We start from the raw sequence: 15,939 nt of genomic DNA, 5'->3' as shown, positions 1-15,939 counted from the left end.
TGGGTGCACAAGTTTGAATTTATTGTGAATTTGTTTTCATTAAAACTGAATTAAAATTAAACATATAAGCTCAGTGTATACATACAAATACTTGGTCATTAGGTTAATCCTTCCCTAGGATGTAGCACTTTGACCATATGCTTTTTGTAGCCATAAAAAGAAGCTTGTGGAGTAATTATGAATATATGATCATTTTTCCAGGCTGAAATTGGAAAGTTAATTTAAATTGCTTAATTTCCTTCCTTGAACCTTAATTATCTCTGTTACAAAATACACTTTCAATCTAGACTGGAGAACCTATTTGGAAAAGATAATATGAAGTTTTTAAAGAAAACTATGCCAACTGGTCACCATGGTGGTGGCAGCATGGTTTTGTGATTGTGTCTTGCAGCCAAAGCATCATGCAGAGTTGAAGTTTTGTTTTAGTAAACATGTTAAGCTTCTTGAATGGCCTTGACCTCGGTCTTACTGAACGACTGTAGACTTCTGTCTGTCTGAAGGCAAAGAAAAGCCAATCAGCTAGAATGAAGCTGTTCTGTCAGGAATGTCGATCAAATATGGAGCGAGATTACTCCAGAAGTTTGTTGATGTCTAAATAAAAAGCATGTAGTTCAGGTGCAGATCATCTCCACAAAAGGCCTTTTTTGTATAACTCTGTTATTAAACTTATCACCTGAATTATAGCTTCTGAGCGTGCTCAACAAGGTGTACTGCTGCACCACAAAGACATTTAATGTGCATAGTACGAGTCTTAAAAACCAACATACATTTCTGAGAAACATGCAGGTACGAGTACAAAAAAGTCCTTCCCTTTTCTTATACATTCAACACGGAAGTCCTGAACTAAAATGTGTGGAAGCATTAAATGTTAGCATCAACACTGTCAATAATCTATGTTAACTTGACACACATTCGGTCATTTTATCTACAACACTAAATGTTTGAAAAAAATATATACAGAACGGATGAAAAGGTAAAAAAAATGGGAAAAAATTAGTACATTTGTAATTGATTTCAGAAATTAAATTCTGCTTCTTTCCAGAGTGACTGATGTTTATGACCAAACACGCCAAAAGATATGACATGCATAGATCTGTAAAAAGTCTGAATATTGGCACTATGCTTCCATCCTAACTTTATGGCAGTAGACAGCTTTTATAGATCAACAAGAAGAACAAGAAATTGTTTGTCATTTACTTTGCAAACCTATGCATTTATTTAAATGGTCTCTGTCTTTAAATAATATAAATCCAGTCAGACAAAACAAACAAAAAAACAAGGTTTCCTTTTTGATTTGAGGTTCTGTTGTCATCAAGTAAATCCTAAAACAGAATGCTACAGGAATGTGTAAAATCTGCCTTTATAGCACGGTAAAATACTTTCAAATATTTAAGGAAACAACAATTTTTCACCAACACATTCTGCTCTTCTCACATGCAGACTTTAATATTCAGCTTACTGCAGCTCACTGAGCTTTAAAATTGAGTGTAAACACCTAAAACAAAAACTCTTCACTTTACATGTCTGAAAGTACAAGTTTTAGCATATATAAAGGTCCTTTTTTACTCCTATGCCATCCAAATGCAGTGACGACGAATGTGAACGTTCACACAGCACTACATTAACCATTTTAAATCATTTAAAGCTTTCTATTAATTGCAGTACACGTCAAACTTAAAGTGTGGGAGTTAAGGTAAATATCTTGTGAAAAAAATGCATGCATTCAATGAAGTAAACATGTTTAGCTTCCCTTTTTCCTCATTTGGTAAACTGTACAGTCTCTTAAATATGTAACAAAACAGGGCACTGCCACTCTACCATATTTTGAATCTTTGCCAGGAGGCATTCTCTGCCAAAGAGAAGGCCGGAGGTGATGGTGAATTCCCATCCAAACATCCCCTTTTTTCCCTCTCAGCACAGTACACCTGAAGATCTGATCAAGTAAAAACAAGGGGGTGCCGTAGGGATTAGACTATGTTAAAAACCTGAAACTGGACCATTGAAGCCTGAGACGAGGCATGCTGAGACTATAAATGCATGCAAGAGAGGAGGATGAGAAGTGTAAGTTGAGGGAAAGGATGCAACATTTCAAGGTTTTACGGGGGTCAACACCCTGGGAGGTTCACATACGACAGTCACAAACCCCCACCACCTCAAAGATAAGCTGTACAAGAAGAGAAAAGATAATCACCGTCACAAAATCATCACCAAAGTCCTTAAAATAATAAGTTTGTCCATTCCTTTGAAATTCTTCGCATCCAACGTAAAAAATTAAAGTCCATAAGCGTTAAAAGAGTAAAGGGGCGTCGTGTTGTGCAGTTACAGGCAGGAAGATATCAGTGTGCATATGAAGCCGTTTCTATCAAGAAAGAGCCTCGTCTTCTCCTACATAGGGAAGGTCCATGCTTTTCACTCCTTCTGCACTCTCTTGTTTCCTGAGTGAAAACAACCGAGACTCAGTACCAGTAGCAGCATTGCAGCAAAACAATGTTGAGTTCAAACAACAGGAACAATTTTGAAGCACTGCTCTGCTGAAGTACTAAAATAAAAGCACAAACTTTATCTGTTACTGGTTTCAAATAGTTCATATTGTATTAATTTTATTTGTTCTGTGACACTTTAGAAATTAGATGATTACCAGCTTTCAGGTGAGGATTTCAAACTGAGGGTTAAGTGTTTCAGTGTTTAAATGAACTGTCTGTTTTTTTCCACAGGAAGTGATTCTGCCAAAATGATTCTGTGTTCAGCTTCTTATCTTTGTTTGATGAAGTCATTGACAGAGCTACTTTTATCATTAGCACTGCTTCCTCTCCCTGTTTGTCTTTCCAAAAAAAAAAAAGTCTTATCTGGTTGACTGTTTAGTCGTGTCTCTTTCCTGGACGAAGACATTGATGGAGCTATATTTGTAATTCACCATAAGCCCCATTGAAGTACTTCTGGCCTGATGCTGTATGTTTAGAGCGTGTCTTCTTTTAAATCTCCCAGTTTGTCAGGGCCATCCTGAGTGTCAAACAGGGTTCTTTTTAATGAACTGGTGTGTTTTTCCCAACCTTAGCACCAAATCTATGGAACAGAATTATGCAGAAAGAATAAAACATTAGGAAAGGGTGCCACTTGATACTAATTTGTACTTCATTTCCAAGATTCATTGACTCAATCTATTTTAATGTTCATCTATATATAGTTATTCTCTCTGACTTCTATTTGTTTTTATAGAAATAGAAGGAAAGGAGTGTTATGAGGAAAGCCATATGGGATGTGGACATTTTTTTTTTGTCTTTTTTACTCAAAAATTCATATCTAGAATTCTATATTTATGTAATTTACCATGAGAAATGTAAATGTTACTATCCAAAAATGAAAAAAATCAACATTACACACAATAAATGTCTAATCAATTAAAAGTTTCATCCTGCTTTTTTGTTCTTGTGGAGGATCGTCGTGCATGGAGACAGCATCCATCATAACATGCTATTATCTCAGTATCCCTGCTAACAGATGCCACCATCTTCATTTAATAATACTGTAAACAAGCATTTGACAAACCTAATCAGCTGATTGCTGATCTGATTAAAACCAGCAGTGCCGGAACACAGCATTTAAGCGCAGGATTTATTATCACCACCTGACGATATTAAAAGACAGACCGCGCTTTTAAGAGCCGAATTGGAAATGATGTCTCATGGATTTAGTGAAAAAGGTGGGCAGCTCCAGGCAGCACTCTGACCTAGACCTGCCCTATCTGTGATAGGTCAAATAAAAGGGCAAAATCATTCTTTGTTATTAAAACATAAAACACACTAAATGAGAAAGAACAATTACGAAAGAAAGTTGTGGTGAAACCACATTGCACAAAGACTCCAAACTGTTGTCATAGTATTATTAGGTCGGCCTTTAAACAATATACTCACATAAATGTTTGTGCTGGAGCACACGTACCGCTGCGATCCTCCTTTCGGCTCAAGTCGAAAGGGTTCCCAAAGGAGCGTTTCCTTAACATGGTTCTCACCAAAATCTGTCAAACGTCAAAAGTTTATGCAAAAGCTAAAATTACATTGAATTAGCAGTTTTTAATGTAAATTTACCCACTTTATATCTAGATCATTAAAATCCATTTTTAAAATATGACCGAGCTGCATTAGCATTTTCTTAATGCCAATTATCAGAGAAACTCACCACTGTAGCCAGACTTGGGATGTGTTTCACAGAATTCTCCACTTCCTCCTCAGTGACCTCAATCAGCAAACAGCAGTTGTCATCCTCAGGAGGAAGAGGCTCGGCACCGTGCTTCGTCACCCACGGATGAGCCTGGACACGACAAACAGACTATTGTTAGATGTAAGTTAATAGACTGTACAAGAATAAAGAAATAAGTAAAGAATATGAACATGGATGCACATTTCTACAGGAAAATGTTTCCAGTACCAAACAAACCTCCACATTATGATAGCATCAATCTTTCTACTGTTTGAAAGATTTTAAAGACACCATCCACCTGCTATAATGTTTAAAATAAAAAATATTCAGCAAACACCAGAAAAACATACATTGTTGTGCTCACATGGCACAGGTTAGTTTAACCAGATATTTGAAAAAATTCTATTTTGTGTACATTTCATTCAAATTTTGTGTTTTATCCATAGGACCTGTTTTGTCCCTCTTCTCAAGAATCACTGAGATAACTAAAATAACCTGTTCTCAGGTTAGGAAACTAGGAAACTATAGAAAGTGTTCACCTTTATCTGTGGCACAGATATTCTGGCCTCTGGATTCTTGTCCAACATTTTCAACAACAAATCTTTGAGGCCATCCGATATGTTTGCACTGTTGGCACAAGAAAACAAGTAGTGCAAAGCTTCAGAACAAACAGCAGCAAGTGAGTGGAAAAACAACGCACCCTTTGAAACATACCATTCTGGTATCACCACAGGTTGTGTTTTGATTTTTTGATGTAGACTAAGAATGCGCTCATCCATAAAAGGACACTGTGGAGACAATTAATATGCATAGTTTATTGTTTTAATGGAACGCCACCATTTGGAACAACTTTAAAGAGACAAGCAGCCTCTAGATTTCTTATGTAGACACACTCACCACTCCAAAGACGAAGCAGTAAAGCGTTACTCCCATAGCCCACACATCCAATGCCTTTAAAAAGAAAAGTAAGAAATACCTTAAAGCCATGTCAACTAATAAACAGAAAAAAATGATCTGAAACACCATCAGTATTGTATTGCATTACTGGCAACTGTCTCCAGGTGGCACTAGTTAGCCACAAACGCTGCCTCACCTTCCCAGAGAAATTTTTTCTGGTCTCAGAAAGTGTTTCAGGAGCAAGGAAAGCAGGTGTTCCCACTGTGCTGGTGAGCAGAGCATCGGCACCTTCAAACTGGTTACTAACTCCAAAGTCTGCAATCTTGATGTGTCCATCTTCCCCCACCAACAAGTTAGAGGGTTTGATGTCTCTATGGATGATTCTCTGATAATGCACTGTTAAAACAAGTCAAATTATGAGAATATAAGTCTGGAAATGTTAAGAATATCTAGGTAAACATCATTGTTCAAAAAAATAACAGCCATAATGTATGCTTATCGCATAAAGAAAGAATATGGAGGTGGTTGGATTTCAACTAAACAACAACTGAGAAAAGCATTTTGTTTCGTTAGATGTGATTATTATAAGTTTTTTTTAGTCTGAGACTTAAAGCCCTCCCATCCCTTTCATCCCAGTAATAGTCTCCTAGACAACCCTTGTGTAAAAGCTTTTCTCTTGAGCTGAAATGCATTTGCAGCCAGGAAAATTATGTGAAATGATCCTCGTGGGTGGCTGGAGTCAAGAACAGCTCACATGGAGAACATTATAAAGCCAGGGTAGCATCGTGAAAACAAATCTTAATGATACAGTGAGAGCATTTTAATGTCTGGCCAAGACAAGAATGATTATTCACAACACCTTTTATTTCACCTAAAAATAAAAGCCATATCTAGATAGCAGGTATAATCTATCACAGGTTCATTTTGAAACAAAGTGATTCATATTGATTAAATAATTGTTTCCATTAGATGGAAAATGAATATAGAGGCCCGAGGGACTCACAGTACTCGATTCCTCTCAGCAGATCCCTGAAGTAAAAGCGGGCCTGTTCCTCACTGAAGGGTTTATCAGTTGGCACCTCCATCACAGCCCTGAACACACACACACACTCACACTCTCATTATTAGCAATCAGAAATAATGAGATTGAGTCCATTTCAGTCGTATAATCATTGCCATAATAGAACTATATCTTACCCTTGTTTCACCAGCTCAAACACTGTGACAAATAACAAGAAAAAAAGATGACATTTGTCAAGAAACATGTTCTAAAATGCAGTTTTATTACAAATGTTATTAAAATAACAAAAAGTGATATATCCATATGCTTTATTAGAATAAAAACCGGCTGTGTTATGTCTGTTAGCAGTCTGGACAGTGACAGTTTGGCCAGAACATACCCATGTACAGATGGTCCTCGCTGGGGTCATCCAAGACCTGCCATCACAGCATGAGGGAACAAGAAATGAATGTCAATCCAAACACACACTTACAACACACAAAACCTCATCTTTTTATTTACATGCACTGGAAGTAGGGGGTTTATTTGTGGCCTTTTCCAGACTTAAACATGTCAAATAATTTTATTTGTTTTATTTTTGAATTTCTTTAGATTGAGTCATTTTCAAAACAGGTGTTTGGATTGTTTTTATACCTCAATAAATTAACTCATCTTTCCAGAATTACTTTTTGTACTTACCCATATTACATTTTTCTGATACTGACATTAGTTTGATTATCTGTAAGATTTAATTTTGATGATAAAAACAGCACTGTAAAAGTAAACTGCAGTTTACGTACCTCTACTAGTTTAACTACATTAGGATGGTCGAGTTTTTTTAGAATGGCTATCTCTTGATAAACTCGTTCCAGTGGCCCTTTATGCTGAGCTGGACCTTCGGGGACTGCTCTGGTTCCACGAGGAGGTGGTCTCCCTGATGGAGGAGAATACAAAAAATGGATGAGAAGTAAGAGACAAAAAAAGTGAAGTGGCCTTTATCAGTTATCTACTGCATTAAAGACCCTGCTTCTGACTTACGTGGAAACCCTGCCTGCCTCAGGAGTCTCTTCTTGGACAAAAGCTTCATCGCCTACACAACAGAGGGAAACAGGTTTAGATTTGGTGGAGGACAGGGAGGACAGGAGGCGGGAGAGCCCAGTGGGCAGCAATCCAGGAAAAAGATGAACAAAAGAGCAGATGGGAAAAAAATGAAGCTGGATACCACACAATCAGATGCTGCTATACTGACAGTGCACCCACTCATACACCTACTGCACATCTACTGTATAGATGACAGTGGCAGCATCTACAGTAAAAAAAAAAAAAAAAAAAGCATCTCTTGAATATCCTTTGTCTGATAACTAATGCTTCTCAGTAACAAAAAGTATCTCTTTTACAGATACAAAAAGGGATTCTTAGAATTCACATTATGCCTAAAGATTTCCATATAGAGAGCACTGGAATCATATTCACAATTTTTCTCATCAGGGGGTGAGCATCCCAGACAGAAACCTGATAGAGGCTGCAAAAGAGCCGAGGCTGGTGCAGAGATGAAGCTTCTAGCAGGACTGTGGTGATATCTGGGGCTAAATAATATTTGGAAAACATGCAGTTGCAATATTTTTGTTCAATGCTGCAATGATTGCTGCTATTAACAAAAACTTTAATCTACTCATTTTAACCTAAAACTGTACCAATTGAAGTGATCAAGTAGAAGGAGAGCTCATCCAGGTGTGAATTAGCAAATCCAAATTTGATTAACCAGCAGGGATTGTTAAAATTCAAGCGGGTCCAGTGCTGCAATGACTCAGAGTCCATATCTAGATCTATGGCCAGACGTGAAAAATCAATGTTCTCAGACACTATTCATCTGACGAAGAGAGCAAAGCTGGTAGAGACACAACCAACCTGCAGCTGTAACTGCAGTGAAAGATGGTTACATAAAGCATTAACTAAGAAGGGCTTCATACAGATCCATACCACACTTGCCAGATAAAATAACATCCATCCTTTAGTGTGCACTTCACAATCATAGAAAACAGGAATGGAACAGGATGCCTGCAGGTTTCAGCAAGTCAAATTTGAAACTTTTTAAGACCTTTCTAATGCCACCTTGCATGAAGGATAAGACCCAAAAAACCTATGAATAAAGAGTATGTGGGGTATTATGAACAGACATTGCAAAAAAACAAAAAACTTGTAGTTGCGTTTTCACACAATGCACCCAGCCTCTCAACAGAAGGGAGCCAGTGGCAAAAAACAAACATCGTCCAGCCAATGGACAATAAACTGCCTCTTACCTATCACTGATTTAAAAAGGGCTAGCTAGTTAGAAAGGGCATATTAGCCCTCATCCTCCTCAAGTCACAATCGAAAGATGTCTAGAAGAGGCTCAAACTTTTGCCAGACAGAACAGTCCCATGAAAAAAAAACCTGCATATACAAAATTAAATCGTACTGCCATAAGAAAACATAAGATTTCTGATAAACATATTTAATGCCAAATAAAAAAAACACTTTAATATAAATTTAAGACTTTTTAAGGCCTTCATTTTAAAGACATAAATGTAACACCAAGACTTCTGTTCGTATATCACATGAAACCCCATATAAAATATTTACAGACTGTTAAAGTCTGAAAAAGATTAAAATGGATGAATACATCTGGACTGGTCTTATTCAGACCCAACTAATCCAATCCACTGAGCTATTACAACAATAATATAATCACCAATTGTGACATGTGTGCTTCGTCACTTGGAAGACATTTTCAGTCCAATTGTGACATGGAGTCATTGTTATGAAGAGTAAATGGCATTCTGAACTTTCTCACAGAGGTAGCTCATTAAAAAAAAAACAGGCGTATATTATTGTACAATTAGGATGTGGGAGTGGGTTTCACAATACTCACGTAGTATGTGTTGTCATCTTCATTGTAAGCAAGCTTGACAACGCCATAAGAGCCCTGTGGAAGAGAAAACAAACAAAAAATATAAAGAAACGCTTCATACAAAATAAACCACATTAATGTGTAGAAAACCCCACAAGAACAAACACACAAGCATCAACACACGAGCTAAAGTGAGTGGGCTCACACTGAAAGAGTACCAGCTGCTTCAAAGTGAGAACAGAGAAATTCAAATCCTCTCTCCATCGCTTTTTCATTTTTGATTTCAGGCTAATTAAGGAAACTGGATCTGTTTTGTGCCATCACACCGCACCCTCCCCCCTTAACATAGGAAACTCTGTGTAGAAAGTGGGCCCAATTAGAGTCCTGTGCAGACAAATTCATACACAACAAAACAAAAACAGAGAGAGGGCAGACTCAGTTCCTGCTGGGGGAGCAGATTGTAGCATGGAGAGGAAGCAAATAGCTCATCTCAAAGTCCAAAGTGACAATTTCACAACAGAGGAATCTCTCCAATGATCCTAAATGGCTTCAATCTACAGACATTACATCTCTATATTAAAATTCATTGATACAATCAACCTGCTCAACAATACTAACAATCTAAACCATTTATACACACATCGACTCCCTCGCACCAACCCCTATCCACTAAGCCTTGCACAATCCTTAGAGAGCACTATTTATACCAGCCTCTCATCCATCTTCCAACTCTCTCATGGCCGGGTGGTTTACATGGAGTTTGGAAAATGAGGACAGCCGGGAGAGAGCATATCAGAAACTGTTACTGCACGTCCTCGGTGATGTGCGTTTACGTGACAGACATGCAGTAGGCGGAGGGGAGAAGGGAAATGGAAGAGTCAGTGAAAGAGAGCAATCAGTGAGTGAGTGGTCTCGGATGGTACCTTTCCAATCTCATCCTTCAGTTTGTACTGGTTGAGCTGAACGCAGTCCTGGAGGAGGGAGGGAAGAAGGGAAAGAAAGGAAGAAAAAGGAACATTTGTGATTCTCTTCAGAAATCAGAAAGCAAACATATTCAATCACTCACATTTAGGTACATTATTGTAAACAGACTTATAAGGATATATGTGTTTCTTTTCAATAAATATAAAAACAACAAACATTAATCAGACTATTAAAATATATATTTTAATGTTTACTTGAAGGATTTTTAATGTAAATAATAGTCATGTAAATCCTTCACAAATATGACTTTTGATACGACAAAATCTGATCTTACTATATCAAGAGCCTGTGAGGGATGTAGAACAGAACAAAAAACTACCACAACTATCAGCTACTTTTACTGAATCTATAAAATCTTACCTGTGCTTCCACAGCTTGATCTTAACCAGTGCTGCTGCTTTTAACAAGAAATGTATATGTAATTCTAAATACTTATAGTTAATTTTAATATCGTGATACACTAGCAGATGTTAAAGAGGAGCACCTAAGAGAGCTACTCTGTGTCAGCATTAGTTTGCCCATTCATGTGTAATGCTTTACTAAAGCCTCAGGAGAGCACAGTTAGTTAGGGTGCAGAGAAAACAGATACTATATTCATATTTACTATTTTGGTGCTTATTACCTCAAACTTACTGATTTTCAATGAATTCTTCATCACCTGATCAGTGAAGAACTGTTAAACAAATAAGATGAGGGTATTCACCTACATAAATATTACCTTAATTAATCTGCTGAATAAACTGTGAATCTGGAAATATTTTAGTATCACTGTTCAAAAACAATCCAAGACTGGATCCATCAATTATCCATCCAAGTGATCGTCCGTCCGTCCGTCAGTCAGTCCATCCGTCCGTCCATCCATTCATTCATTCTTTGGTTAATCAGTCCATTTGACCATCCATACTCTGTTTTTACAGGTTTTATTTTTAATGCCGGCCTGCCGAGTTACCTCTAGTAAATCCAGAGTGAACCTATATTTTACCTGGAGATCTATGATGGAAACGCTGTGGGACTCCACAGTGGGCCGACGAGGCAGGCGTGGAGAGGAGTGGGGCGATGTGATGGGAGAGTAAGGTAACGACGGGTAAATATAGCGCCCGTTAAGTCCAGGGGAACTACAGGGTGAGGTGGCAGTGTGTGAGCGTTCTTGCAGAGAAAGTTTCCGGTCAGACAAACTCAATCTGCCCCGTTGCTCTTGGCTTTCAGGCAGCAGAACCTCGGACCGACCAACTGTATGGGACAGCAGGTCGCAGGATGGAGTCCGGAAAGGTGCTCCTGCTGAGGAAGCTGGCTCCGGTGTCTCAGAGCTGTCCATTTCTTCCACCTAACATGACATGTTTCTTTTTATTTCTCATTTCAAATTTTTTTTTAGAAGCTTATTGTTTTTGAAAGACATAAATCAGTAAGTTCCAGCTCACCTCTTCCTCTCCAGGTGGTTGACTTGGTTCATACTCTGTGACCACAATGAGGGACTCCATGGGGTCTGGGGACGGTGTCTCAGAGTGCGTGTTTAAAGACGGGGTGGGACAGCTGCACAGCAGATCAGGGAGAGGTTCCTGCACTGACGGTGCATGACTGCCGCAGGACGCCGGAGACTCAGCAGAGGGCCAAGGAGTTACATGACAAGGAAACATGGTGCCTCTTCACAAATCTAGACAACTCCTCCATCAGATTGCATCCTCTCGGAGAACTGTACCCAAGAAAAAGAATTTGCACAAAATAAAAGGATGTTACTCTTGTCATAGGATTTATACAGATACCGACCTCCCTAAGATATGTATTCTGTTTTTGATTTTTGTGATCAATGGGCATCTTAAATATTTTATATCAAACAACCAGAATAAACAAATACAAAAAAAAAGTTTTTAAATTCTGATTCTATATATTGAGAGAAAACCCTATCCAAATCAACCTTGTCCTGTTTTACTGAGAAACATTTACATAAAAAAATAAAAATAAAACTATCTGAACTGTCTGACTGACATGACTGAAGGAGAACTTTTTGGAAAGCTTGCTACATCTGGAATAAAATTACAAATGACATAAAAATGACAAGTTACAGTGGTCTGGCTTTTGTGTTGAAGGTAACTTCAATGCAGCCTGATTCAAAGATGATACTACAATATTATATTGTAGATTTCTTGAAGTTGAAACTGTAGCATACTTATTGCACTGAGCACATCATGTTTATCATTTACCCGTCTCCTGTTACAAAAACGTTTCAGTTTTCACTACAATTCCTAGAATTGCCTAGAAGCTCCATCTACATCCTCTACTCTAAAAGGCAATTTTATGTCATATCATTAAGAATTAAATGTTGACATAAAAATAATGTGTGCTCGACTAACTTTCTGTCTGTTGCATTTTGATTTTAGTTTTTTTTATTTTATTTTTTTGTTTTCCCACACAAGTTGACTACACACTTTTTTCTCATTTTGAAGCTCCCGCCATCAGTCACATAAGCTGGTATACAAAATGTTAATCTTAAACTGTGTTTATTTTATTTAGTTTTAAGGGAAGTATAAAATCTCCAAAACGCACTGCCAGTGGAGTAGGGTTATTTTGTGTGTATAAGATTATGTTTCTGTAATAAAATCCTGATTTATTAAAAGAATGGAGGCATTATTAGTTAAAAGCAAAATCCATTTTGGCAGACTAAAATGGTAATTTTTTTCTGGTAATATGGATAGAGTTGACAGTTAAATTTTCAGTCTTGCATTTTGCATTATTTGCAATCTGGAAAAAGTTATAAAGAATGAAAGAATAGTTTTCAACCATTTCCAGACTCCTGACTGATTCAACATTTTGCTTCTAGTCTATTTATTTTTGTTAGGTTAGGTATACAAAACCAAATAAATATTCCTTGGAAGAAGTAGGGCTGCACATTCTATCACGAAATATCATTTTGCCTAGAATAAACAAACACAAAAAAAACTGTCCTGCTCTGTAGGAGCCACTGACATTTGATTAAACGTTTCTCCATCAAGTCCTATAGTTATTATAAAATTCAACCCATATTATCATTTCTTGCATGTTTTTATAATATTATGGAGTGAAAAGTAAGCGTTTTCCCATCTGAAGCATGATTTGTTTGGTTTCACAGTCTCTTGTGAACTTCTCTTTATTGAAGTGTGGCCAGCCAGACAAAGCAACTGGAAAGTAGACGACAAACTCTGAAGTAAGAGGCAAAAAATGATTTGGGTGGCAGTATAGTTTGCATATGCAAATACATATCTCTATTAGGGACATTATATTGCATATCCCTAATAATATTTACCTACCCACAGAGCTGAAGTATCACAAACCAGATGCTTTTCACCTGCAACATAACCTAAGTAGACATTTTGTTTTCATTTGAACCTTCAATAGAGTCTTGACTTTATTGAGGGTTTTTCCCACACGCCCTGTAAAGAACTAATTAATTCATCTGAACACATCGAGATGCACCAATTTCAGCTCTGGAAAGCAGATACAAAGTGGTGCATCTCAAGGAGCAACATTGGAGTCCGCTTTTGATGTCAGTTATACAACATGATTAATTATTATCTCCACAGCATTTAATGAGGACCGTGTTTTCTTTGTTTTGTTTTTTTTTTTTTTTTTGCATAATTTAAGACCACAATTTCTATCTCCAAGTCCACTCATGTTTTTTATACGCTCATTATCCGAGGAATGAGGGGAAGAGAAAAGCAGAGGAGGAAGAAAAATCTACATAATTTTTGTTGGATTGTTTTTAAGAGGATTGTGGTCATGGAAGTACGATAAACTGATGTAGCAGAGGACAAATAAGGCTATGAGGTAAACATGACAGTGTGTGAGCTAGCCGAGAGTTAAATGAGAATGATACGTGGGAGAGACGCCCACTTAAGGTGTCACCAGACTACAATTAGATTCAAGTCTTGTAAAACAACAGCAGATGCTGTAAAGCTCCAGATGCTGTACTTAGCCTCTCAGACCCAAAGTCACATGAGTTGACCTGGACAATCTGGGTGTGAGAGGAGAGGAAAGCAGGATTCATCATAGAATGTGGGGCGGAAGAGTGAAAGGGGGGGTCCGAGGTATGTAGTGCATTAATTATGACATAGATGTGGCCCTGCAGACATACCAGTACAACACACAGCCATCTGGAGCAGTGGAGCATCCCAAGCTTCATTAAATGACACACAGGGCAACAGAGTCAGCGGTGTGTGGAGTCATGCAGGAGATAAGCTACAGTAAATGCAAGAAAGGGTCGCCTAGATTAACTTAAGTGCAGTGTTATCACACGGCTGAGAAGAGAGCCAGTCATTTATCCCTTAACCTGCTACAAGAGCACCAAGCTTTTAATGCAAAACAACGGCATCTCACCCTAATTTGATGTCAAATATTTAAGGAGTTTTAATTATGGCAATATAAATGCGTTGATTTCCAAACTATTCAGAAGTGAGTGGTTAGATTAAAGCCGATTATGAACAGTTTAAATGCCACATAATATGGGTGTGACGTCACTTACAAGAAAAATTTTACTTTTTATATGCATTTATGTCTTTTATCTGTAATATCCTGTGTAAAACTGTGAACATACTATTGATAACAGTTCATTAACATGTTTTAGTATTCAATCATAAAACAGTAAATATTAAATTTTTAGACTTAGAGATAATTTAATTTAACATGTGAAATATATTTACATTAAACCTAAATTTTCTGTCATATCTCACTGGGGTTTGCTCAATTGTGGGGAAATTTTAAAGGTAAATCAAATTCATCGTTCCAGAAAGTAAGACTAAAGTGGGATGGTTTTCTATCCAGCTGACTGACAATGCAAGATAAATCTGTTTTTGATTTTTGCGTCAAATATGCGTCAAACAACGGCACAGAAATGATAGTCCCTGCTTCATTTTTCTGCTTCCGATTCCCATTGTGGAGCGCTGGCATAGACCGAGCGTCAAGTTGCTGTTTCAAACCAAAAGCGTTCGACACTAATCTTCCCCCTAAAATAAACCTAAATGGAAATATAGCTTGACGTTGACAACATTTGGGATAGAATGTTATGCAACTTTGGATTCTCATTGTAACTGATGTTACATAATCTAGTAGGGCAGAGATGTTTTAGTTTAGGCTGTTGACAGGCTGAAAACGTGCAATTTTAAAAACTCCCAACTGCAACATAAACATAAACATAAACAAACGACATGCCAGTTGTGAGCCGCTTTCAATGGAATGTCTCGCGTTTCTGGTGATGTAGAGGCGAACCTGCATTAACAATGCAACTAGTTAAATTGATTTTGAACATAAATGTGCCAAAGGGCGTCTTTGATGCCAAAATTGACACGGATGTAACGGTTGTTTACAGAACCAGCGAGCCAACTCCTCTCTAAAGCTCAAAGTCAAGCGGCTCGGCTAACGTTAGCAGCTGCTTCGGATGTCAACATACAGATGTTGCTGTAACGGGCGTCAATGATGACTGTAACGATTCTGGCGCTTAAAGACGCTTCCACTCGATAGCAAAGTCATTGAATCGATCAGAAACATACAATCTGATGTTATTTGAGTCTCACCTCTCCGTGCAGCTGGGGGGGTAGAATCAGAAATGTGAGGTTTCTTCTTCCAGCTGAGGTGTTACAGTAGCTGCTGCCAGCTAGCTAGCTTTGACAGAGTCGGGAAATGAAGCAGACTGACAGCCGATCCTGTGATGGAGCGGTCCACAGTGCCAAGTCCAGAGGTTCACACGAAGGGAATACTGACAGCATGCATTTATTTACGTAACGATGAGAAATGCACTCACAGAAATGAGATTCAGACGCAGGAGCAGTGTATGCTGCTCCTCATTGTTTTCATTTTTCTCACTTCAGGAAAAATACTTCATGGTTCTTAATTTCTGATCTACACAACACGGCCAGCACCGCCTCCTGTTGATGAGCTGGAGAATTGCACTCGATGGCAATGTATTTTTAACCTACATTTAAACGCACTTTGGATACTGTAGTTT

The 15,939-nt window shown here is 37.9% G+C and overlaps 1 protein-coding gene across 1 annotated transcript; it reads right to left on the bottom strand.

The window, feature by feature from the left end:
• LOC129366495 (calcium/calmodulin-dependent protein kinase kinase 2) lies at positions 1 to 15,823 on the bottom strand. The gene is made up of 17 exons (XM_055040395.1): positions 15,509 to 15,823; positions 11,387 to 11,658; positions 10,951 to 11,292; positions 9,908 to 9,955; positions 9,006 to 9,059; positions 7,133 to 7,184; positions 6,895 to 7,028; positions 6,495 to 6,531; positions 6,292 to 6,313; positions 6,098 to 6,186; positions 5,291 to 5,490; positions 5,095 to 5,148; positions 4,912 to 4,985; positions 4,737 to 4,824; positions 4,177 to 4,308; positions 3,912 to 4,015; positions 1 to 2,435 (listed from the first exon to the last, which is right to left on the bottom strand). Exons 2-17 carry the CDS (start codon positions 11,600 to 11,602, stop codon positions 2,363 to 2,365), a joined length of 1,719 nt encoding a protein of 572 aa, XP_054896370.1. The 5' UTR covers positions 11,603 to 11,658; positions 15,509 to 15,823; the 3' UTR covers positions 1 to 2,362.
• Between the last annotated feature and the right edge of the window lie 116 nt (positions 15,824 to 15,939).

Source organism: Poeciliopsis prolifica, unplaced genomic scaffold (genome assembly GCF_027474105.1).
Source record: "Poeciliopsis prolifica strain line A6 unplaced genomic scaffold, Auburn_PproV2 SCAFFOLD015, whole genome shotgun sequence".
NCBI lineage: Eukaryota > Metazoa > Chordata > Actinopteri > Cyprinodontiformes > Poeciliidae > Poeciliopsis > Poeciliopsis prolifica.
Note: the sequence above shows the minus strand (reverse complement) of the source record. Positions and strands in the feature narration are given on the sequence as shown.

Excerpts from the sequence above, each read along its gene's own strand:
- LOC129366495 (XM_055040395.1), bottom strand. The coding sequence starts at position 11,602 with ATGTTTCCTTGTCATGTAACTCCTTGGCCCTCTGCTGAGTCTCCGGCG. Across the intron at positions 5,491-6,097 it reads GCTGAGAGGAATCGAGTACT|TGCATTATCAGAGAATCATC; the intron begins GTGAGTCCCTCG and ends TTGTTTTAACAG. Across the intron at positions 5,149-5,290 it reads GAAAAAATTTCTCTGGGAAG|GCATTGGATGTGTGGGCTAT; the intron begins GTGAGGCAGCGT and ends TTCTTTTTAAAG.